General features: G+C 42.6%; 4 protein-coding genes across 9 annotated transcripts in view; 3 read left to right on the forward strand and 1 right to left on the reverse strand.

The window, feature by feature from the left end:
• Nucleotides 1-1844, forward strand: part of nelfe (negative elongation factor complex member E) — a 2978-nt gene extending 1134 nt beyond the window's left edge. Inside the window, exons 5-12 of one of the 2 annotated variants that reach the window (XM_019870856.1) lie at nt 94-168; nt 469-506; nt 595-716; nt 795-938; nt 1045-1186; nt 1285-1339; nt 1450-1552; nt 1633-1844. In XM_019870856.1, coding sequence (XP_019726415.1) covers nt 94-168; nt 469-506; nt 595-716; nt 795-938; nt 1045-1186; nt 1285-1339; nt 1450-1552; nt 1633-1709 — 756 coding nt within the window. In that variant the 3' untranslated portion in view covers nt 1710-1844. Of the gene's footprint in view, nt 1-93; nt 169-468; nt 507-594; nt 939-1044; nt 1187-1284; nt 1340-1449; nt 1553-1632 lie in introns of both variants that reach the window. The other variant, XM_019870854.1, reaches the window with a different exon arrangement.
• A 61-nt stretch (nt 1845-1905) lies between these two features.
• slc44a4 (solute carrier family 44 member 4) overlaps nt 1906-23479 on the forward strand; it is a 28493-nt gene continuing 6919 nt past the window's right edge. Inside the window, exons 1-5 of one of the 3 annotated variants that reach the window (XM_019870850.1) lie at nt 1906-1921; nt 11407-11411; nt 20088-20178; nt 22738-22786; nt 22870-22943. In XM_019870850.1, the coding sequence (XP_019726409.1) occupies nt 20139-20178; nt 22738-22786; nt 22870-22943 (163 nt within the window). In that variant the 5' untranslated portion in view covers nt 1906-1921; nt 11407-11411; nt 20088-20138. Of the gene's footprint in view, nt 1922-11406; nt 11412-19979; nt 20179-20275; nt 20504-22737; nt 22787-22869; nt 22944-23479 lie in introns of those variants that run through there. The other 2 variants (XM_019870849.1, XM_019870848.1) reach the window with 2 other exon arrangements.
• LOC109516362 (zinc finger and BTB domain-containing protein 26) lies at nt 3232-6958 on the reverse strand. 3 transcript variants are annotated; one of them, XM_019870853.1, is made up of 5 exons: nt 6675-6958; nt 5898-6106; nt 5618-5812; nt 4949-5137; nt 3232-4300 (listed from the first exon to the last, which is right to left on the reverse strand). In XM_019870853.1, the coding sequence occupies exons 2-5, from the start codon at nt 6099-6101 to the stop codon at nt 3242-3244; spliced, it is 1647 nt and encodes a 548-aa protein (XP_019726412.1). In that variant the 5' UTR covers nt 6102-6106; nt 6675-6958; the 3' UTR covers nt 3232-3241. The 3 variants fall into 3 exon arrangements, with proteins under 3 accessions (XP_019726412.1, XP_019726411.1, XP_019726410.1); XM_019870852.1 differs by having other exon boundaries at nt 5898-6176; XM_019870851.1 differs by having other exon boundaries at nt 5898-6184.
• On the forward strand, nt 6986-19243 carry ehmt2 (euchromatic histone-lysine N-methyltransferase 2). Its single transcript, XM_019870783.1, has 29 exons — nt 6986-7063; nt 8137-8194; nt 8289-8438; nt 8516-8745; nt 8840-8906; nt 9679-9761; nt 10039-10159; nt 10504-10590; nt 11304-11440; nt 12132-12275; nt 12355-12669; nt 12760-12977; nt 13991-14224; nt 14311-14393; nt 14501-14607; nt 14897-15019; nt 15130-15231; nt 15782-15886; nt 16258-16332; nt 16439-16454; nt 16648-16666; nt 16792-16959; nt 17245-17389; nt 17477-17554; nt 17638-17753; nt 18003-18089; nt 18167-18245; nt 18314-18489; nt 18629-19243. Exons 1-29 carry the CDS (start codon nt 7037-7039, stop codon nt 18804-18806), a joined length of 3528 nt encoding a protein of 1175 aa, XP_019726342.1. The 5' UTR covers nt 6986-7036; the 3' UTR covers nt 18807-19243.

Genomic DNA, 23479 nt, shown 5'->3' on the forward strand with positions numbered 1-23479 from the left:
TGTGTGTGTGTGTGTGTGTGTGTGTGTGTGTGTGTGTGTGTGTGTGTGTGTGTGTGTGTGTGTGTGTGTGCGCGCGCACGCGCTACATCACAGGACCCTGAAAAGGGCCCGGTTCCAGCTTTCTTACCTTTCCAAAGGAGCGTTTCTACAGATGAAGAGCAACCTGAGGTAATATGCAATGTGTTAAGCTTGACACCATTATTACAATGGTAAGATACCCTTCTTCACATATAAATGAGTGTGTGTATACAAGGGCAATTTTTTTGTACTGCGTGTGTGGCAGGTGTCACTACAGTTTTTACATTCTAGGTTTTCAAAGGTTGTATTTATTTAAGCCCAGTTACACTTCTGGTCTTAAGTGGACAACCCTTTCGGAATCAGACCCAATATTGACTGATGCTATAAGATATACAATAGGTTCTGTCATTTGTCATGGTGTTTACATAATATCTTGTGTCTTACTTGTAGTCTGGAAGGAGGTCGCACAGGAAGTCTCTGTATGAGAGGTAATATCCCAGCTTCTTGGGGCGGGGGGGGAATGGTGTTCTATCTCAATTTGTTGGTGTAAAATATTTCCCCTACCTTTTCCCACAGCTTCGTCAGTTCAAGTGACAGATATCGCGATGAAGAGGATGGGGGAGGAATGTCCTCCAGCCGAGAGATGGACAGAGACAGAGACCGGGACCGAGACAGAGATCGAGAGAGGGACCGGGACCGTGATAGGGAGCGTGACCGAGAGCGAGAACGGGACCGTGAGCGTGACCGTGAGCGAGATAGAGACCGCGAACGGGACAGAGAGCGTGACAGGGATCGAGAGCGTGACAGGGTGAGGGAGCGGGATAGAGAAAAGGACAGGGAGAGAGACCGGAGCAGAGACCGGAGCAGTGAGATGGATCGTGACCGTGAGGCGGACAAAGAGCGTGATGGAACATTCAGACGTGAGTAACTATTCTTTGTTCATGACTGTGAACTCTCCAAAAAGGAAAGGAAAAAAAGTCTCCTGCTTCATCACTGGATTTGTAAAGCCGCCGCTTCCTTTATCAGGGTCGGATTCATATCCCGAGCGCAGAGTGAGAAAAGGGAATACGGTGTATGTTTATGGCTCGGGGCTCTCCGAGGACAACATGCGCTCAGCTTTCTCTCAACACGGCAACATCATCGACCTCTCCATGGACAACCCACGCAAGTAGGAAACAATCCGTGTACATCTCGTCATCTAATGCTTTTATCATGTGTATATATTTTTTGGAGTGCATGATTCACCATTACTGTTTTAATTTGTAGTTGTGCATTCATTACATTTGAGAAGATGGAGTCTGCAGACCAGGCAGTAGCTGAGGTTGGTACATGATGACATCCTCCAGAATCATGCACAGAAATGATTCTGGAAAGCAATATTATGATCAGCTTTTCCATTATTCTAATGTCTAATCTGTAATTCACCCTCAGATGAATGGGAGCACAGTAGGAGACGTTCATATCAAAGTCAGCATTGCCAGGAAGCAACCCATGTTGGACGCCGCCACTGGCAAGTCTGTGTGGGCTTCTCTGGGTAAACACTCGCTCGTTCAGCTTCGGTTTTCGACGCATGTGCATCTACATTCATTTTTAAATTGCATATTTGATTTACAGCCGTGCACAACAGCACCAAAGGCTCTTACAGGGACAAGAGGAATCAGGTCGTGTACAGCGAAGATTTCCTGGAATGAAACCAAGTGGCTATTATTATTCATTCGGTTTCTGTCTTTTGCCTTTAATCCTTTTTCTCATCACGACCTGTCGGCCATCAATGGGTGACAAAATCTCTTGTTTGTTTGTTTGTCAAAAATGATAACATTCATAAATTTGCCAAAAAAAAGATAACTATGATGTTTTGTGGTGATTGGCAGTGTCAATTACAATGGTACAGTGCTCAATAAATGTATAGCCCAAAACCCAATCAAGTGTTTTCCATAAACTTTTTTTTTAATAATGTAAAATGTAATTTTGGACATGTGTCAAAATGTAAAAAGTCCTTTTGCCACTGATGTCATTTCCAGCTAAAAGATACCTAATCATCAAAAAATTTCACTTTAGCACAAAATTTGGACAGAGTGTGATACATGTTGGGATGAACTGGATTCTCTTACCTCAGCAAAAAAAAAAAATCTAAAATGATTCATATTACGGCCAGCTGTGCGCTATTCCTGTTTTAATCTTGCATCCCGTCTTTATGCTTGAACCTAAAAATGTGTGTGGTGAACAGTAATTTAACAGGAAAACAGACCTCAAAACATTTATTTCTTTGAACAGTAATTACCAGCGGTCCATGTCATTGGCGCTTCAAAGGAATCATAAATTGAACAAACCTTCTATTTAAGGCCCCCACAATAGGCAGTGTACAACAGGTGCAGTGATAATTTTACAGTTTAAACCCAGCGAGTCCCAGGGACTCGCTGATCAGAAAAGTATGAGTCAGTCCCATTATGCATTTAGAGTCCCAAATTTTGAATTCTGAAATGGTCTACTTATTCAATTGCATATGATAATAACACAACCAACAACAATATACATTGATAGTAGGTTTATTTCTTACAAACAAATGCTGCAAAAATTTAATTCAGGTATACAAGATTTGCTGAGAAATAGGTTCTTATTTCATCCCATGGTTCAGTCTGAGTTCATAAATTTTCCTCTTTACTCTGCTTCCAATGATGCAAGACTTGCTCAAAGTCAACTTATTATCGCAAAAAAACTATCCAACTTTAGCTGCTTCCTCTGTGATATCTCCGCAATAAACTTTCGCAACATTTATTCGCAACACTTGTTTTAACGTTACACAACTTGGTAATCGTCTGCTTTCCGCGAGGTTGAAGGCCGATCGAGCCAATCTCGTCTCGCGAGAACGGAAATTACTTAACGCGAGATCAAAACAACAATGGCGGCGTTATTATTGAAATGCGACACTGCGTTGCTGGAAAAAAGAGATGTACCGTAATTTTTTTAGTTGTTTTGACTGAGAAATTTCCTTGCGTCCCAAAAACGCACATTATTTGGAACTCTGCGTCCCGCAGGACGCATGCGGGACGCAGAGGTCACGAGATGACTCCAGGTGTCAACAGGTTTGCAGGCCCCAATGATTCCTCTGAATGCCATTTACATTAAATACAATATTTACCATTATTAAAACCAACAATTTAAAAGACCCTGCATCTAAACTACATTTACATGATGAAATCAGTTTAGCCTTACTTTTTTTTGTTTAAGACGTTTTCTCAGTGACCGGACATTCTTGCGTTTCTTCTTGTATCCTCCCGAGCGATCTCTCTCGCTCTTCCTGCTCGTGGATGGAATTCTGCACTGTGGTTTTGCCGTGCTGCTCCTTCAGGTGGCGCCGTAAGGCGGGCTTGTGGGCGAAGCGGGCGTGGCAGTACGCGCAGCGGTGCGGGCGCTCGCCGCTGTGGAGGTTCATGTGGTCGATGAGCGTGGACCTCTGGGTGAAGCCCTTGGAACACAGGGGGCACTGGTGGGGTTTGCCGTTGCCCCGGTGCAAGGCCATGTGTCGGTTCAGGTTGTATGAGTGGTGGAACTGCTTGTCGCAGAAGGGGCAGGAGTAAACCTGGTGGGCGGAGCAGTAGTGCATGGCCAGAGCATGAGTCGACGGGCACGTCACGCCGCAGTGCTCGCAGATGACCAGCCCGGTTACGCTAGATGTGGAGCCCACCACGGCGACAGACTCGTCCCCTGCCTCGCTCGTACCGGCATTCAACCCGCAACTCCCCTCACCGGCGTTGGCAGACTCGTCCACTGCAAAATGTGTCAAACTACTGGCGGCCAGTGGCAAGGACTTGTCCCCCTGAGCGTCGTCTAAACTCAAATCCAATCGCGGGAGGTCGACTGAGAAAAAACTTCCCGGCTTGAACCCTTCGCTGAAGTCCATCCCAAAGCCGCCAGCCGTCCCGGCAAGATACCACAAATCTTCGGAGGCTGACAAAGGAGATTTTTTCTCCTGAGATGACACCCACCGCCTCCTCTTGAAACCCCTCCCCATTGCTCGACCTCGGCCCCAGCCAGGTTCGGATAACCTGTGTCTGAAAGATCGCAGTCCTTCCCTTGAGAAGCCATCCGTGCCAGGGACTTGGGCAGTTGGAATCAAGTCATATTCGCCACATTCTCCTCCCACCCCCCCGTCTGCCGCAGGGGAACGAGCATCATTATGCTCATCAGCGGGAGCTCTGGAATCTTCTACTTTGACAGCGTTCTGCTCTTCGTCAGAGATGTAAACTTGGAACGTATCTCCTCCATGGTTTGATGCATTATCCTGTGCCAAAAAATAGAGACATTAACACAACGTCGAAAGCATCAATCCCAATATTGGAAGGAAAGAGATTTGCATTTTCAGAGAGTTTGCACACTCTGTGCTCTTGACAATGTGTTATTTAGCTTCCAAAAACACTCCCTGTATGTTTAAAAAAAAAAAAAATGTTAAGTCATCAGTAAAAGAACTTTCCTGATTTTTCAAAGTAGCTGTGCCCACACCGACTACTCCACCCTAGACAGGTCGCAATCATCGAAAACACTACACCAGAGGTCCCCAAACCCCGGGCCGCGGATGTGGGTCATTTGCTACCGGGTCGCACAGAAAGAATACATAACTTACACTACTTCCGTTTTATTCATTTCGGAATCTGAAAGGTGTTTTATTTTGAAAAATTACCGGATCCTCTGTTACATCCGTCTACAATATGTCACTCTTGACGCAGGTGGAGGCTTGCTTCTCAGTTACGTGATAGGTTACCGCGAAAATGAAACCCAGGAGCTAGCAAAATGAGTAAAAAACAAAGGTCTTTGGAAAGTTTCTTTGGGAAGGGGGAAAGGCCCAGCCAGGAGACAGAGGAGGAGCCTACGACTTTCAGGAAAAAGAAGGCTACATTTAATGGAATACACGCACACAAACAAACACACACACCTTCACGCATGTTTTTTCCACCAAAAGACTGCTATCGTTGCGCTGACTGCTGTCCTGTGTGTTGTTCTCCTCCACCAAGTGGATTTCTGGGCTACGCACGGGGGAAGGTCGACCGCCTGGGGGTGATGCGATGGAATGAATGCTGCCACTGACAATCACGGGCTGAGGCACTCTCTCCTCTTTCGTTATCTGCAAGAAGTGGAAAAAGAAAATAACGTGAGCTCAAATGAATTGCAGGCTCGCCTAAAAAAAAAAAAAAAAAGACGTCCCGTGAACTTTCAAATTTGAAAGGACCATTTGTGAAGAGCTGTGACTCATGACTGCAGGTTCAGGATCAGCTGTCCCATTTCAAAAATCAATGGGGTCTCTTGCGTTACGATAAATTGGAAAGTGAGGATCCCGGTTTGCTTTTTTGTTTGTACGCCTTTGCCTCAGAGGCATTAACAATAAATGCAATCATTTTATTATTGATTTTGAGCTGACAAGATAGCATTACTGGACTGAGAAGCCAGGATAGACAGTAGACACACATTTATACTTTTTGCCACCATCCTTAAGTTTTTGTGCAACAACTGGCACGACTGAAATTGGTTTAGAAAAACTTAAGCTGAAATAAAACAACGGTAGCGTTTTCTGTCTTTTAGGGAAAACACTTTTGGTGTGACTAACCTTCAGTGGATTGGGGCTTTTCAGCTGCATGTACTTCTTCAGAGCATCCCTGCAGCGCTCTACAATACATTCCATCTGCAGGTAACTCGCGGCAGTCAAGTAGTTGACTATGTCCTCTGGTTTAAACTGTAGAACACCGGTGTAGCAGGACTGGAGCAGATTGCACATGACAGAAGAGCTGTGCAGCATTGAAACCTAGAAATCGGTGAGAAAGAGCATTTTTTTAAAACCACAGGACAGCAGACACAAAAGCATTTGCACGTTGCCATTCTTTATATACCTGAAGCTTAGAGGAAGGGTTGAGGAGGAACTGGTCTCTCAAGAAGGGTGAGCAAGCAGCAAGCACTACCTTGTGTCCGCTGAATGTTTGGTTGTTGCTGGTCAAAATGGTGACATCACAAAAATGCTGGCGAGATCGCAAAGAATTCATGTGTTTGAGGGTCATGTCCCCATGGGCGGGCAAGCGGAAACACAGCATCTCCATCGTGTCTGAAGAGATATGGAGCATGTTCATTGGCAGCTGACAGCTCATTTTGGAATCTTCCTGGCCTTGCTTGTTCTATTAGACTGAAAGGTGCAAGTTCAATTTAAGAACATCAACAACATCAAATGGAATGCATTATATTATAGGCGGTCTATGTACTGTATTCCTTTGGTGTTGCTATAATACTATAATAGAGCACTACGGAATTTAATATGTGGTAGCTAGTATAAAATTTAGCAGAGAAAGAAAAGAATCGTGCGGCTCTAGAATGTGACAATAATCTTTGCAAAAAAACAAAACAAAACAATATTTAATAATAATTTTAAATATCGAACGGCCATGAAAAGTCACCTCAATTCGTTGACTCCAAAACCAGGAATCGTTATGATAAACGACAAATAGGATAATAATAAATGACGTTACCGATTACTATTTTCCTCCTCAGCTAACACACACACACACGCACACAGCCCGAGTAGTAGCTAGCGTTAGCTTGCTGGCATCTGACCACTCAAGCACAAACAAAACATCCACACTCATCCTGTTGCAGGATTTAACTTTGAATGCACTCACCGCCCCCCTGTATTCCGTCGAGTGAACCGAACCGTCTTTTTTTTCACCCGACTGAATCGTTTCGTTAAAAGTATTTTTTCCTTCCTTTCGGTGCTTGCTACTCCAGCCACTCTGTTTACTTTACGACCTCTGAGGATGAAGAGCATCCCGTGACAACAGCAGTCAACAGTGTTATCGGACAACTGGACTGACTTTGAGTCGGTTTTGTTGTTCGCCCTGCGCTTCGGTCCACTTTAAGCGTGAAGGTGCATACTGATTCCCGATCAGCGGGTTTCCAATCAATAACATTGCTGCCGGAGGCGGGGCTTGGCACGTGACGTAAACACGTTCATTTCCCCTTACGTTGACGCTCATTGGGAAACATGTCGGCTTCCGAGCCTTCGACAAAGGTAGCAAAGAATACACATTAGGCCAGCATATAAGAACTACACATTTGAAATTACACTTTCATATATCGTGAAATACGACGCTTTAGAATATGGCAGCGTTCTAAGTGTTGGTTACAGGAGCTATTTGTTTCTAAGTTATGCTAAAGTGCTAGCAATTGTGATTGTTAGCTAGTAACAATGATGTTCTTCAACTGTACTATGATTATCTGTGATAATTTTTCGTTTTTTTTACCTTTGTCGAGACCGTAGTACCTTACCTGTAAGTTATTTCATCCAATTCTATTGAATCATGAATTTTAATTCGTCCAGTCTTTTCGACGGTCAACACGAAACGTGGCCCAACTGTACATTTTACAATTTGGTGTATTCTTATTTGTAGTCGAGTTTTAACTGTGATGCTTTTGTGCACAATTGCTGAAGTTTAGTCTTTTTGTTTTGTTTTGTGATGAATGGCTTGCTTTACCGATGGCGGCATTTGACGTACACACCGAGATGAGCAGCCATTGGTTGAAAAACCAACCAAACGCAAATATATGTGCGCGTTTCATGACTGAATTCTTCATTTTGCATATCATCGCCTTCTTAAAATATTGGTCTACCTGGTAATTTTTTTGCCCCAAGCATCTCAAGATGATGCTTACCTTTGCGAAAACCAGATAAATTCTCAGTTAAACAGATTCAATTCTACCCCTGAAATAGAATAATTAATACATATAACAGGTGGAGTCCTACCCCAAAAGACAAGAAAATCTTGGTTTGAGGGTGCACATATTAATGGGTCAATGTTACTGTACTTTTTATATTTATGTACCTTAAAGATTTCACTTTGTTTTACGAATGAATTTTAAAAGTTATGGGCCACGTGATAGTTGGAATTATTTTTATTATTTATCTTGGACTTGTTTATTTAGTTATTTATTGATATTTACATCACAACAAATCTGGCATTTGATAAGGTGTGTGTGGACTTTTTATATTGTACTATACACACATTACAACAAAACAATCAATGGATTCAGAAATACAAGAATATAAAAATTTATGCTTTGGATATTGTCTTGTTTATTTCCCAGGAGTCTCTAGAAGGATATGTCTCAGAGTCTATAGCTGTCCCAAGTCAAGTCAAGCAAGGTATGCCTCACCTTTAGTTTATTTTCTGTGTGTGGAAGATGTGGTTTTTTTAATTTAAAAAAAAAAAATTCAACAAATGACTTTTTCCCTTCAGATAATGCTGATGTCACCATGCATGACGTTGCCACAAAAACAGAACCAGCCGGTGGTGTAACACAGTTGTTGAGTCCTCAGCAGCCTGGAAAGGATGCACCCAAAGATGGAGAGGATGGCGCGTCCTCCCCTGTTCATAAACCACCTCCTGGTGATATTTTGCTTTGGAATGTCCACAATTTCTTACATTAATATCCCTTTGTGCTAAATCTGACCTCTCCCGTACAGGGTATGCAGCCAAATCCATACATTTGACCACCTCCTCCTTGTTGTCCTCCTCTTCTTCTACGTGTGTGGCACTGTCACCAGGCCGCGCAAAGATGAGTGTTTCTGGGCCTATTAGTAGTAAACCTGTCCTGCCATCTGCACTTCCATCGTGCTCCTCTCCCTCTACCTTATCGGAACCACCAAAAATCCATAGGGCACGTAAAACAATGACCCGGCTACCACCAATGCAGGTAAATGACAGAGTTCCATTCCGTTAATGCCTGTGTGTGTGCGTGTGCGTGTGTGTGTGTGTATTTTTTTGAAACAAATTACTTTATTATACAGAGGAGCCAAATAGACACAGCACCTGCACCTGTGACGCCGTCAGGGTCGTCGTCCGACACTGAAACTGGTGAGCATCTCTAATCATTTGGAAACAATATGGACAGGTTATTCTGTTTTTAGATGACTTTGAGGTAGTTTATCTCAAATGTAATGTACAGTGACATTTGTCTTTTGCACATCCATATTTATATAGATGGCTAAAATGGATGGGGAATGCAGTTGGGTTGCAGTACGTAGCATGAAACCTTTTGTTGTATTTGTAAAACACAATCACTCGTAGGACTCTACTGATTTAAATTGTGATTTTTTTTTCCTGTAGGCAATAATGGAAATATAAAATGTCACCTAATGAAACCGTTTGTACAAATATTCTGTTGGAAGCAGCCAGGATAGAGACAAATTTTCCACTTTTGCTACGGTCATTCTCACACTTTTTCTCTTTGGCGTCACTGGTGCTCTTCTGTGCTGGCTTCACATGCAAAAAAAAAAAAAAAAAAAGCTAATCATGCATATGGAGTTGGTCTCACCAACACTGATTTGAACGCTAACATTTCAAAACTCCATCTGACATTTCAAAACTCCATCTGTACTACCTAAGCAGCATTTGAATCCAGTGGTTCTATTGTATTGCAAGATGTCCAAAAGTGAAATTAATAAGGGCCTATCGCCATATCCCTTTTCCACTGTACCAGAAATCACCATAAAGCACACAGTCACACCGCACACAACACAGCCCGGTAGCAGTGACCATGAAAGTCCCCTTTTGAAATTAAACCCATGTTTGTGTTTCTGTATCATTGTGCAAAATAATAATGAAAGTTGTGTCCCTTTCTTGACAGTTGCGAAAAAAAGAAAACTTGGCGTTTTATCTGCCAGCTCTCCTGACAAAACCGAGAACATTTCTGACAATACACAAAAACCGGTAAGTCGAAGATGGCAAGTGGCACGCAAAGACTTGTATTTTTCTGGGCTGTGGAGCTTTGACTTGTTCACCAATGCTGACTTTTGTCACGCTCGATCAAATTCTGCATCTGCCTTATGGGTGTTTTTTTTTTTTTTTTTTTTGGACATGCCTTTTTACAAAGGGCGCAGGCCAGACCTTGTAGTTTCAAATTCAACCGATGTCTTGTCAGAATGCTGACCCGAATGCAACATCACAGACATTGAATCCGTCCTATCCAATTGAACATTCTTCTCAGGAGTCGGATTCCGAATCACCGAGAGACACGCTGATTCAGAGCAAGTCTCGAGAGTTTCCATGGAAACAGGCAGATCAGGCGACAGACAGAATCAACTCTGATGTGCTGGAGACAGTAGGAGGTGAGTGACATACGGTAAGCGTAGTCTTAAGGCGTTGTCAAAACATTCTTGTCGTCATGAAATCTGTTTTGCCTATTAACACTGAGAAATAGTAAAATTAGAAATTTCATTTTAATTTGATAGTTGTCTATTTCTAACCGCTGTTTAACTCACGACCAAAATTTGCCACCCCCGATCATTTATTTATACAAACAGTTACGTGAGCTTCAAAAAGTTGAACTTTAGGCTATGCTAACATGACACGTGAGACTAGAATGATGTTGAATGATGTTGTGTTTTGCTAAGAATATCCCACGAACAGCAGCAAGACGCTCATTCTGGTGGGTGCTATGTCCGGTTTTCAGCTGGAAGGTCCGCCGAGTACACCGAGGTTCCCTTGGATGCACTGGACATTGCTGCTGCCGACAGCCTGACACTCTCACCTCATCATGGTAGGGTCACACATTTACGACGTGTATGTTTGATGTCACGGGAAGCTACGGTGTTAGAAACATCTTGGCATTTCTCATTTCTCAATTTTTTCTGCCTTCATGGTCTCGTAATGTCTTTGAGACTGAAAAAAAAAAAGATGTGTCTGTTTTGGCCGCATCACCATTGAAATCAGCGTAATCAAACATCATTTGGGTTTTAAATGAGGTTTGTGTGAGCTATGTGTAGGTCAGTACATGTTGCCATTTGGCAATTTTCATTATTAGCTAACTCCAGTTTTGATCTCAGACCTCTCTTTTAGTCTTCTAAATAGTTCAGCAATTATGCAAGGATTGTTCGCATAAGGACATACTTTAGACCTAGTTCCTGCTGATGGTCTACCGGTGTCAAACTTGAAGGTCTTGGACAATGTGATTTCTGATGTAATTTCACGGGAATAAGAGTCCTGACTGCGTAATGTACATGAGTACATGGGAAAGTAGCATTCCTCACATTGTATAGATGTTTATCCGTACTAAAGATTTGTGTAAAATGTGTACATGAAGCGGCGCTTCCAAATGAAAATACAAATAACACCGCAGCTGTCCTTAATTCACAGGTCGGATCAATTATGTCATTGATTAATTTACAGATTACAGTTGATAAAATCCCAAATCTCGGCCAATCTGATATAGCCAACTGGATCGATGGCCAATCTAAAATGTCATTGTCGCAGAGGGAAGCGACGGGGGCGACACGGAGCGGCTAGAGGAGCTTCCCCTTTGCAGCTGCAGGATGGAAGCGCCTCGCTTCGACAGCACCAGCCACCGCGTCAGCAGACAGTGTATGGCCACTGAGAGCAGCAATGGAGAGGTTAATTTTTTTTTTGCATATTAAATGAGCGACTCAGGATGATTTTTGCTTCCTGTTGTGAATGTGAGTGTGCAACAGTATATGGTACCAACTATATTTATTTATTTCTTTAGGACATGTGGGGATTCCGTCTGACAGCGACGATATATAAAATCTGAGTTAATACTGCCGTTTTATAGTAAAGTACATTCCTTTGTCCACACCAGGCAATTTGCTGTCCAGTTCTGCAACTGACAGCACACAGAGACATGCGGGCATGTCGGTGAAAAAGGGGCTATTAGTTATTTACTGATTAGTTCAAAAGGGATTGTTATTTTTGAAAATGAGCGTCTGTTTCATTTTCCTCAGCAAAAACGAAATAAAATGAGCATGTTGGTGACATTGAACCATTGTGCCACTTTCGGTCCTTTAAGTGTAAACAGGTATTGGAAAATGAAACAAACGACTTAGCTTAGGCAGAGTTGTCGGGGAATAGTGTCACGTGCTGTCCTCATCTTTCCAGCCTCAAAGGTCCAGGCGGTCTCGGTTTCTCATTAAAAAAAAAAATCTTTGACAGCTTTAAAATCGATGCTAATCGTGGCCCGTCAGATTTGCCCATCTCATCCCATCATGTCTCATTTTGCAGCTGGACTCATTTTTAAGAAATCACAGACTAGCTTTGTAATTGATATCCTTTTGGTCAATGTGCCAGCTGAGGCCCTGCACCAATGTGACGGTCAAGGGAGAGACCATGCGACCATCTAGCCGGGTGCCCCTTATGGTGCTTTGTGAGACCCATCGCTCTCACATGGTGAAACACCACTGCTGTCCCGGTTGTGGATTCTTTTGTGTAGCAGTAAGTTGCCAGCACCTTCTCTCATCTTTCCACCAAGGTGGTTGATTTGTCCACGCTCAACCCCATTTTCTTCTTCAAGGGAACATTCCTTGAGTGTTGCCCGGATCAGCGCATCGCCCACCGTTTCCACCGTGGGTGTGTCACGGTACTCGGGGGTGGGCGGAGCAGAACAAATGGCGGAATGCTTTTCTGTCCCCACTGTGGTGAGGATGCCACTGAGGCTCAAGAGGTCACCATGCCTTCCTTGAGCGCAGCGACAGCTTCCTCCACCATGGTGGTCACCATGTCGGCGTCCTCCACCACCACGCCGTCTTTGCCCCCATCTGTCCCTTCGGCGCCCTCTCTCACAGCCTCCACAGGAGGGATGAAAGATGGGAAGATGCCTGAAAGGCCTGTCAGGTAAGGTTAATTGCAAAGGCTCACTGCTTACCTTGTATTCGTAATTGTAAGAAAAAAAATGTTGATTTTACTTGTGTGAACATAGATGCTTTTCTGTCCCCACTGTGGTGAGGATGCCACTGAGGCTCAAGAGGTCACCATGCCTTCCTTGAGCGCGGCGACAGCTTCCTCCACCATGGTGGTCACCATGTCGGCGTCCTCCACCACCACACCGTCTTTGCCCCCATCTGTCCCTTCGGCGCCCTCTCTCACAGCCTCCACAGGAGGGATGAAAGATGGGAAGATGCCTGAAAGGCCTGTCAGGTAAGGTTTCTTGCGAACCTTGTATTCGTAATTGTTCAGAAAAAAAATGTTGATTTTACTTGTGTGAACATAGTATGCTTGTGAAACCACACTCATTTTCTTTTCTATCTTCTGGGGCGTCTCTTTTACATGCAGGTCCTTGTACTTGTCGGGGTGCTTAGCTTCGTGTCGATTTATTTTACAGCATATTCTTTCATCGCAGCCACGTTGGCACTGCACACAAGACAAACGTTTGTGAAAACATAATCTGCCTCCCATCCAGGTCTGGATGATGATGGGAATAAAAATCACAAGTATTTTTGATTGAGATTGAAATTCGGATTTATAAAACGATTATTCATTGACTTCAAAACATAGTATTTATTCAATTGCTAAAACTCAATGTGGGCGGCCCAGTGGTCCGGTGGTTAGCGCGTCGACCTCACAGTGCAGAGGTACCGGATTCAATCCCAGCTTCAGCCTCCTTGTGTGGAGTTTGCATGTTCTCCCCGGGCCTGCGTGGGTTTTCTCCGCGCACTCCGGTTTCCTCCCACATTCCAAAAACATGCATGGCAGGCTGATTGAACACTCCAAATTGTCCCTAGGTGTGAGTGTGAGCGCGGATGGTTGTTCGTCTCTGTGTGCCCTGCGATTGGCTGGCAACCGGTTCAGGGTGTCCTCCGCCTACTGCCCGAAGACGGCTGGGATAGGATCCAGCACCCCGCGCGACCCTTGTGAGGATAAAGCGGATTCAAGCCTCTTCCCAACTGCCCCCAAAATTGACAGTTAGGACTTCCAGAATAACACAAAACAGATTTGTTTGACAACCTCATTCCTCAGCAAAGCGATAAATAGTGATGAAGGAAGTAAAAGGAAATAAACACAACTATTAGTGAGACATGATTATGCTATGATGGGTGTCTCTGACATCTTAAAATATCAAAAGGTACTAAATGAAAAAGGGGGGGGGAAAACTTATTTAAAAAATCCTTTTCATATATACAGTACTTCTCACCATCAACTACCTTCACCAGTGCACGGATGCGCAGCCATGGAATGACGCCTCTAACAGTGGAGCAACAGCAGCCGCCACCGCCTGTGCCCTCAACCGCATCCGCCGCCACCGTGCCGCCTCCTGAGGAGGGAGTGGACAGCGTGGGGCCGTCTGTGTGTATGCCAAATGGGAAGCCAGTCACCCCCAGTGCTCTTCCACCAGGACCCAGCAGGGCGGCGCTCCAAAAGGCGATTCTCACACAGGATACCGAAAGGTTTGCTCTCAAGTACAGTATTACTCTTTGTCAGCTAAAGTTGTAGAAAGCTTATTTTTCACGTTGGCATTTTTTTTTCTTCCTAGGAGAAAGAAACTGAGGTTCCACCCACGACAACTTTACCCTGCTGTCAAACAAGGTGAAGTCCAGAGAGTTTTGCTCATGCTAAGTAAGTCGAAAATCATCCTGTCAACATACACTGAACCTCTTCAGTAGTTTTGGATACTTCTTTGTAAAAGTGGATGTTACAGTTTGTGCATTATGTGTTTCTCCAAGTGGAGGGCATTGATCCCACATACCAGCCTGACTCTCAGAATCGACGCTCTGCTCTGCATGCGGCCGCTCAGAGAGGTCTTTTGGAAGTCTGCTACATACTTCTGCAAGTGTGTGAGGCCATTATTTAGCTATCCATCTGTTTATCTGTCTCTCTGTTTTTCTACCTTTCACCACAAAGTGGCGTTTTTTTTTTGTTTTGTTTTGTTTTGTTTTTTGTAAATACCCTGGAATTTAACGCTCAGAGTCTGGACTTCAAGCACATCTTGATTGCTTCATTTTATATCCATAGTGGTGCTGTGCAGAGCTGGAATGCTCAAAATGGGGTCAATGTCCAAATATTTGTGGCCCTAACTTTACATGTTGTGTATTAACTAAGTGATAATCTTTTACTGACAGGGGGGTGCTCAAATTGATGCTCAGGACAAGGACCTGAGAACGCCTCTTCTTGAAGCCATTGTCAACAATCATGTAGAGGTGGCTCGATACCTGATCCAGAATGGGGCTTGCGTCTATCATGTTGTGTGTATCTTTTCGTGTCCGATATAAACGTTCGTATGTCTAGTCAAGATTTATTTAACATAGTTTTTTTTTTTGGTTGTTTTTTTTTTTTTTTTTTTTTTTTGTCCCAGGAGGAGGATGGATATACTGGCCTCCACCATGCAGCCAAACAGGGCAACCTTGAAATTGTCAACACACTACTGGAGACGGGACAGGTGGATGTAAATGCACAGGTAAAGAAAAAGGTGCAAAAGCATAAGACAGAGTTCCTTTCCCATGAAGGTGTCATAAACTGAATTTGCGTGTAAATTGGAAAACATTGTAGTTAATCACTACACTATGCTAATGCAGTCATAGGTGCAGTAAAACAAATTCAAACAGTTCTACGCCTTAAATATGAAACACCCACTTAATGGTAATGACACCCTGTCAGACAAAACTTTTCTTTATCCATTCAAACTCAGCTATTCTCATATCCCAAACACTTAGCGGTTCTCTAATTGTTCCCGTCTTTCTCTGAAAAAACATTCAAAGCAGAATTATAGACGGTCTTAGCATTAACTAATTGTGCAATCAGAAAACAAATTATTACATTCAAATTTACCAATGGCATTCGAAGGAATTAAATTGACATTCCACTACAGCCACTTTTGTAACTTTTTTTTTTTTTCTTAAAGCTTCCCCCTCCCAAAGTACACACGTCTTACCTTCCTCACTCAATGCACGCTGTCACCCGTGCATGCAAAATCTCCACGGTGATAACATTTTCGTGGCTCCTCTCAGGATAGCGGTGGTTGGACGCCAATCATCTGGGCTGCAGAACACAAACACGTGGAGGTGATCAAAGTGCTGCTGAACCGAGGAGCTGACGTTACCATCAATGACAAGGTGATCGCTTATCAGGATACAACAAAAACTTCCTGCTACGTGTCCCGTAGAAGGAAGTTAAACATATTTATACTGCATGGTTCACATGCTCCAATTTGGATGTACATCATTGCTAACACCAATACCTGCCCCGAACATTTACTCTTTTTGCTATTTGAAAAGACGTTCACACTGTACTGTACCTTCCTTGTTTGAATTAACAAGTCTCAGTCCTTTGAGAACCAAACAAATTTCAAGTTGTGGTTGGAGAGATGCTAGTCTTCATCCTGACAATTGTCAAAGAGCCAAGCAGAACAGAACCCCGACAACAATTTAAAAAAGAAAAAAAAAGAGAGACTGTTCAGCTTAAAATCTTATCTTTTCCCCCTTAGGAGTTGAATGTATGTCTACACTGGGCAGCTTATGCAGGAAATGTGGACATTGCAGAGATGGTGTTGAACAAGGAAGTTAAACATATTTATACTGCATGGTTCACATGCTCCAATTTGGATGTACATCATTGCTAACACCAATACCTGCCCCTAACATTTACTCTTTTTGCTATTCGAAAAGACGTTCACACTGTACTGTACCTTCCTTGTTTGAATTAACAAGTCTCAGTCCTTTGAGAACCAAACAAATTTCAAGTTGTGGTTGGAGAGATGCTAGTCTTCATCCTGACAATTGTCAAAGAGCCAAGCAGAACAGAACCCCGACAACAATTTAAAAAAGAAAAAAAAAGAGAGACTGTTCAGCTTAAAATATTCTCTTTTCCCCAGAAGGCTACTTGGAATGTGTTACGTGAGTCGGGTTTTAGCAACATTACTCTGCTAAATCATCGAAACACTTTGACTAAGTTGTAAAGTTACCTGATGACATGCCTTTTAAAAAGAAATAATTGTGACCTTTGTGTGCTTTCACTTTAGCTTGTTTCTCTCGAGAGGTGCAGATATCGACACGATTAACAGGGAGGGAGACACACCGCTCACCCTTGCGCGCCCCGACACGCCGGTATGGGTTGCGCTCCAGATCAACAGGAAGATACGAAGGGGAATAACCAATCGCATGCTTAGGACAGAAAGAATTATCTGCAGGTTGGTCCTGTTGACATTCAAAATGGGCTTCATACCTTGGAAATGTCATTCATCTCTTTTTCTGATGTCGGCTCCTCTAACTGCATATTTTTTTTCAGACAGTGTTTTACAAAAGATGTATCTGAAGTGGCAAATTAAGCAAGAATTATAATATATTTTGTGTCAGACCGGCACACTACCGACAGATTAGAATGTATACACATTGAAACACTGATCTGTATTGAATACAAAATGCAAGCTATTAACCAGTCAACACTGCTTGTGTTCTTTTTTTTTTTGTCCTAGTGACATTGCCCAGGGCTATGAGAACGCACCCATTCCATGTGTAAATGCAGTAGATGATGAAGGCTGTCCTTCAGACTACAAATACGTTTCAGAAAACTGTGAAACGTCAGCAATGAACATAGACCGTAACATTACACATTTACAGGTACGATTTTAAATTATTATTTTTTAACCGCTATTCTCTCCCAAAGAAGCTACGCTGTATGACGACACTTGTCACACTTTTCCCCAGCACTGTGGATGCACTGATGACTGCTCCTCTAGTAACTGCCTCTGTGGACAGCTCAGCATCCGCTGCTGGTATGACAAGGTAAACCAAAACCGAAACATATTTGGTTTGAGATCCAAAACGATTGGCACCTTTATTTATTTATTTATTTATTTTTTGGGCAGGATCAACGGTTGCTTCAAGAGTTTAATAAGATCGAACCGCCCCTAATTTTCGAATGCAACATGGCCTGTTCTTGTCACCGTTCATGCAAGAACAGGGTGGTACAGACTGGCATCAAGTAAGTTTTGCATATGTATACACATCATACTGGTTGCTTGCCTTCTTAACTAACTTTAAAGGTCAACAATTCTTTTTTTTTTTTTTTTATATAGTACTGGAGCAAATATTGACCCTGCACTTGTATTAGAGGAATTTGGGGTGTTGAAAATATACCGCTGTTAATTCTGTCATTTTTCTGACATTGTTATTTGACTCCTATTCAGTCCACTGAACTAAACCTTCTGAAATGTTCCACTCCTTCTCTCAGAGTTCGCCTTCAACTCTACAGGACAGAGAAGATGGGCTGGGGCGTTCGAGCGTTGCAAGACATTCCCCAGGGAAGCTTCATCTGCGAGTAAGAGGGGACCGGCCGCTCCCTTATGTGTTTTGACCACCGATGCTTTGATGTTAAACCAGCTTTATCCCATGCAGATACGTGGGGGAGCTCATCTCAGACGCAGAAGCAGACGTTAGAGAGGATGACTCCTACCTTTTTGACCTGGACAATAAGGTAACAATAAATCCCACAAGTTATGCTGCTCAATTGATGTCTTAACACATCCTGCGTTTTCTCTGAAGGACGGGGAGGTGTACTGCATTGATGCCCGTTACTACGGGAACATCAGCCGCTTCGTCAACCACCTTTGTGACCCAAACCTCATCCCCGTGCGTGTGTTCATGCTGCACCAGGACCTGAGATTTCCACGCATTGCCTTCTTCAGCTCCAGAGACATCCTTAGCGGTCAGGAACTTGGGTGAGATGTGTGGAGATTTTTGTCACCATTACAGCTGCTATTTACTTCATGACACCACCGTTCCAGCATTGTCGAAATTTCTCTGTAGCATCTTCCATCTTCCAGTATATTAACATAATAAATGTGTATTTTCTCATAGGTTTGACTATGGAGATCGCTTTTGGGACATTAAGAGCAAATACTTTACCTGCCAATGTGGCTCAGAGAAATGCAAACACTCTGCAGAGGCCATTGCTTTGGAGCAGAGCAGACTGGCTCGACTGGAGGCCAGTCCTGAGTCGGGAGCAGACTGCGGGTTGACCATTCCCATCATTTAATAGCAGAAATAGGCATTTGTCTAATGTCCGGTGCTTTTTACTTTTTTCAGTGTCAGTTATATATTTTCGCCACCAAACCACAGACTGAATTGCAAAGTCAGCGATCATTTCCTTGATGCTAAGACAACATGAAACAGTTGTCTTGAAATGTCATTATTGTTTAAATACTCTATGCTGGTTGTTAAACATTGTATATTTGACAAAACCGATTTCAGCATTAATCTGCCATTATGTAACCCATACTGTATATTTACTGTTGGTGCCAAGAAACTGCTTTTTTCTACACACTCTGGGAAGCCAGAAATCCAATGACGTAGCATGTATTGCAGGCATAGCACATCCATTTGTGTTGCGTTTTTACATCTGTCTTTTGTTGTTGTTTGTTTTTTATACCTTATTTGAAATAATAAATTTGAAGAACATTTTTTCACATTGAATCCTTCCATCATTGTATCCTGTTATATCTTGTAACTACCCAGTGCCTCAAGTAAATTAAAAGGTGCTCCCAATCTTACTTAGGTTGAGACTCCCCCTAAGAAAGAATGGTGGCACTCCAACAATTTCACCGAACAAAAACAAATAAGTTTATATTGTTTCTACTGTTAAAAAAAAACAAACTAGTCCTATTTGTGTTTGGATATTTGTACAGATGTAGCTGGCTATAAAGCCTAGACATCAGACAAGTGAGGAACCACACTTAAATATTGGGGAAAGACGATTCTTTATGCTCGAATAAAGTCTAGTGGAGTAACATAAAATGCTTAGCCATGGCTAGAGAAGTAAGCTAACAATAGCACCGTACGTATAAAGATGACGTCGCCATTGTCGTGAAGCATCACTCCGTTGTTTCCAAATGGCCAAGGCTGGCGAGAGAAGTAAGCTAACAATAGCACCATACGTATAAAGATGACGTCGCCATTGTGAAGCATCACTCCGTTGTTTCCAAATGGCCAAGGAATCTTATGTTCCAAGATGACATAATTCACGTGAACGCACAATGAAACACCACTACTAGCACATTTTTCTGGCCAGAGTTAAAACCAAGATGACATAAAATCAGGGACTAAAAAAAATATTTATATAGATACAGTATATATTTTCCCGCCTCCGAAGAGGCGAGTGCACCTGGACACTTCCGGTGCACGTCCCTAAACAGGTGCGCTCTTGTCGTCACTGCTTAGTAACAACCGACTGCGGGGAAAAGATTCACTCCACTGTGGCCTCTTAAAAGCTTTTGTTGTTCTCTTCGTTTAGGACGACTGGGCTAATTTGGAAGTCAAGTGAGCTGTTAGTGACAAGCCAAGGAAGGGGAGGTGGCGGTCGAGGTGGAAAATGGGCAAGGAAAAGCAGGCAAATCCGGAATCTCAGTATGGTGAGTTGCCAAGTCTGGACTAAAAAAAAAATATTTATATAGATATATATTTTCCCGCCTCTGAAGAGGCGAGTGCACCTGGACACTTCCGGTGCACGTCCCTAAGCAGGTGCGCTCTTGTCGTCACTGCTTAGTAACAACTGACTGCGGGGAAAAGATTCACTCCACTGTGGCCTCTTAAAAGCTTTTGTTGTTCTCTTCGTTTAGGACGACAGGGCTAATTTGGAAGTAAAGTGAGCTGTTAGTGACAAGCCAAGGAAGGGGAGGTGGCGGTCGAGGTGGAAAATGGGCAAGGAAAAGCAGGCAAATCCGGAATCTCAGTATGGTGAGTTGCCAAGTCACCCTCACCCGTTAGGTTACCTCGGGAGTCAATTTTTGTTGACGTGCTTCACTTTGGGGGAATAAGGGACCATATATCCACCAATACAAAAAAGCTTAACGTATAATTTGAGAAGTCTTTACTTTTACCTTCGAATCTCCATGTATTTAAAACTCATCTCGTCATCGTCTGAATGCAGTACAGGCAGTCCTCGGTTAACGACGCCAGTGAAGCAACCCCAATGTGTACGCAAGTCGAGGCGTCATACATGTACTCATAGAGGGTAGAATGAGTTACTGTTTCAAAAATATAAATCAGAAAATGAGAAAAGTGTTTTACCTCCCTTAATAATAATCAAGAGTTTTCTATTCATTTTAATTTTTTGCTCAAGAACATTCCTTCGCACTGGCGATGCAGTTTTCCAAAAGGTTTGCATGGCACTGAATTCTCCTACTCGACGTTTGTTCTATTGATGGAGCCACAAGTAAGTGTATTGACAGAATGGGAGGTACAACAGTCAATAAACCCTCCCTGGAGGTAAATACAGATTCGGATTCTGTTTCATGTCTTCAAATCCGATACAAAAACACCATAAGATGATCTCCCTTAATAATAATCAAGAGTTTTCCATTCATTTTAATTTTTTGCTCAAGAGAACATTCCTTCGCACTGGCGATGCAGTTTTACAAAAGGTTTGCATGGCACTGAATTCTCCGACTCGATGTTTGTTCTATTGATGGAACCACAGGTAAGTGTATTGACAGAATGGGAGGTACAACAGTCAATAAACCCTCCCTGGAGGTAAATACAGATTCGGATTCTGTTTCATGTCTTCAAATCCGATACAAAAACACCATAAGATGAGGATGTTTGTGAAAATTTTCAAGCGGTGACTTTGTCAGACCTAATTGTGACAATTTAAATTGGCAGTTTTTGTATTTATCAAATCATTGGAGACTTGAGCATCATTTTTAATCTTAGGAAAGGCTGACGCATAATCAAAAAGAAAAGCGTTTCTTTATCTATTGGGGTCGGAGCTATACCCTGTAAATGACCCATTTTACTTTTTATGAGTGTGTTGTTCTGATCGCACGCATGAAGCTGAGTCATGAGATAACTCGGGAAAACTACTTGCCCATTTTCTCTTCTGTATGAGCCCAAGTTATAAAAACGTTATAAAACTGAGATGGCTTGAAATGGAGTCACCATGAACCTTTTTTTTACGATTCGCCGTTTACTGCAAACAGTATTGTGAAATTTGACACTTGAGGAGGCCGATGAACAGGTTCCTTTGTTCCGGGCATTTCATGATGCTTCTTTTTGTCACTTCTTATTTGTCAACGCAATATATTCCTTTGCAGTATAGCCAAACAAGTTTTATGGTCTTGTTTCCATGACAATGGACCGTCGAAAGTAGAACACAATCTGAGAGGCTTGTTGAGCTCTAATTTGTTCTGATATCAGACGCCATTTGCTTTTGACATTAATTACATTTGGATGCCATCGTAGAACCTTTTCGACCTGCTTACTCATTTTCGTTTTAGTTACTATATGTTAACGGCTCTAATAATAATGATAATATCCAGAATGTGACAAACATGTGGTGGCTCGCTAGCTCTTTGCTCATGGGAGAAGTAAATGAAGCAGTCTATATCTGAAATATGCACCCAGAGAAATGAACCGGATACCTGGCGTAATATGCAGACGACACATAATTACATTAAGGCATATTTTTCCCCAAACATTTTGTTTGAACCTCCCGAGTTTTTAGGGGTTCAATTTTGGTCCCACGCTGTCTAGTTGGAGTTTTCCGAAAGCAAAACAAAAGCAGCTTTGTGAATTCAAATGACATTCAAATAAAGAGAGTGCAGCTGCTTCCCTTCACATGTGTGGCAAGTAGTTTTTTTTTTCTAGTAACCCTGAATGTTGTCTAAGTATAAGAGATATTTTTTTGTTTTTTTACATAAAAGCTATTGTTGTAGTCAGTCATTCTTTTTGTTCCAGGAAACAAAATCTTTTTTTTTCCTCCCCGGAACACCACCACCCTGTCCGAAACATATTTACAACACTTGTTAGCTCATAGAAATAGTTCCGGCATTTGCCTTTGGCACAGTAATTCATTAACTTCAAATGAACACCAGACTTTGCATTGTTTAATAACATGATGTGCACATTATTTTCTGTGTGGGATTGAAAATCTTCACATCATCAATTTTCTTCCTTTTTTGGGGGGCGTCTAGGTGAACCTGTCGAGTATGACCCATCCTTTGATGGACCCATAAAGAAGAGGTGACCGACTCACATTGAAGACAAACCTCTGCGTAAAGTCCACGCAGCTCTCTTACGACTTTTGCTCATTTGCTCTCCCCCAGAGGGTGCACTGACATAATTTGCTGCGTGGTGTTTATGACGGTCCTCCTCGGCTACATCGCAGTCGGGATTGTAGGTGAGCGTAAGCAGACAGATGTGATCTCCCCCATTTCCAAGTTTGACCTCTGTAAACCCCTCTGTTGTTTCTCTTCTTTTATTGTTTAAGATTTCACAACATAGAAGTAGGGACATGCAGGTTTGCTCGTAAATTTCCATGTTGACCTTTGAAGCTGCATTAAAGCACAGTGGTGAAGTGGCAACAGTGCCTTGGGGGCGGGGACTAACTAATGCTAACATGGAATTAGACCTCACAATGAGTTCCTTTTTTAATTTTTTTTAGTTCCGCTTTTACGTAATTTTATTACTTGATTCACCCCATTCATTTTTTTATTTTTTATTTTTTGTGTGAATAACAACGTTGATCCAAATCTGGGTAACCACAGTGGAGTTTTTCAAACGTGAGAGACCGAGCGGAAAAGCACCGTGTGCGCATAACTTTTTTTGGTGGGGAGCGGAATATACAGTATATTTTTAGAAATGATGGAACAATCAACGACGTACAAATGAAAATGTCACAGCATCAATACTCACATAATACAGCTCTATACGCCG

This window comes from Hippocampus comes, unplaced genomic scaffold (assembly GCF_001891065.2).
Source record: "Hippocampus comes isolate QL1 unplaced genomic scaffold, H_comes_QL1_v1.1 scaffold35, whole genome shotgun sequence".
Lineage (NCBI taxonomy): Eukaryota > Metazoa > Chordata > Actinopteri > Syngnathiformes > Syngnathidae > Hippocampus > Hippocampus comes.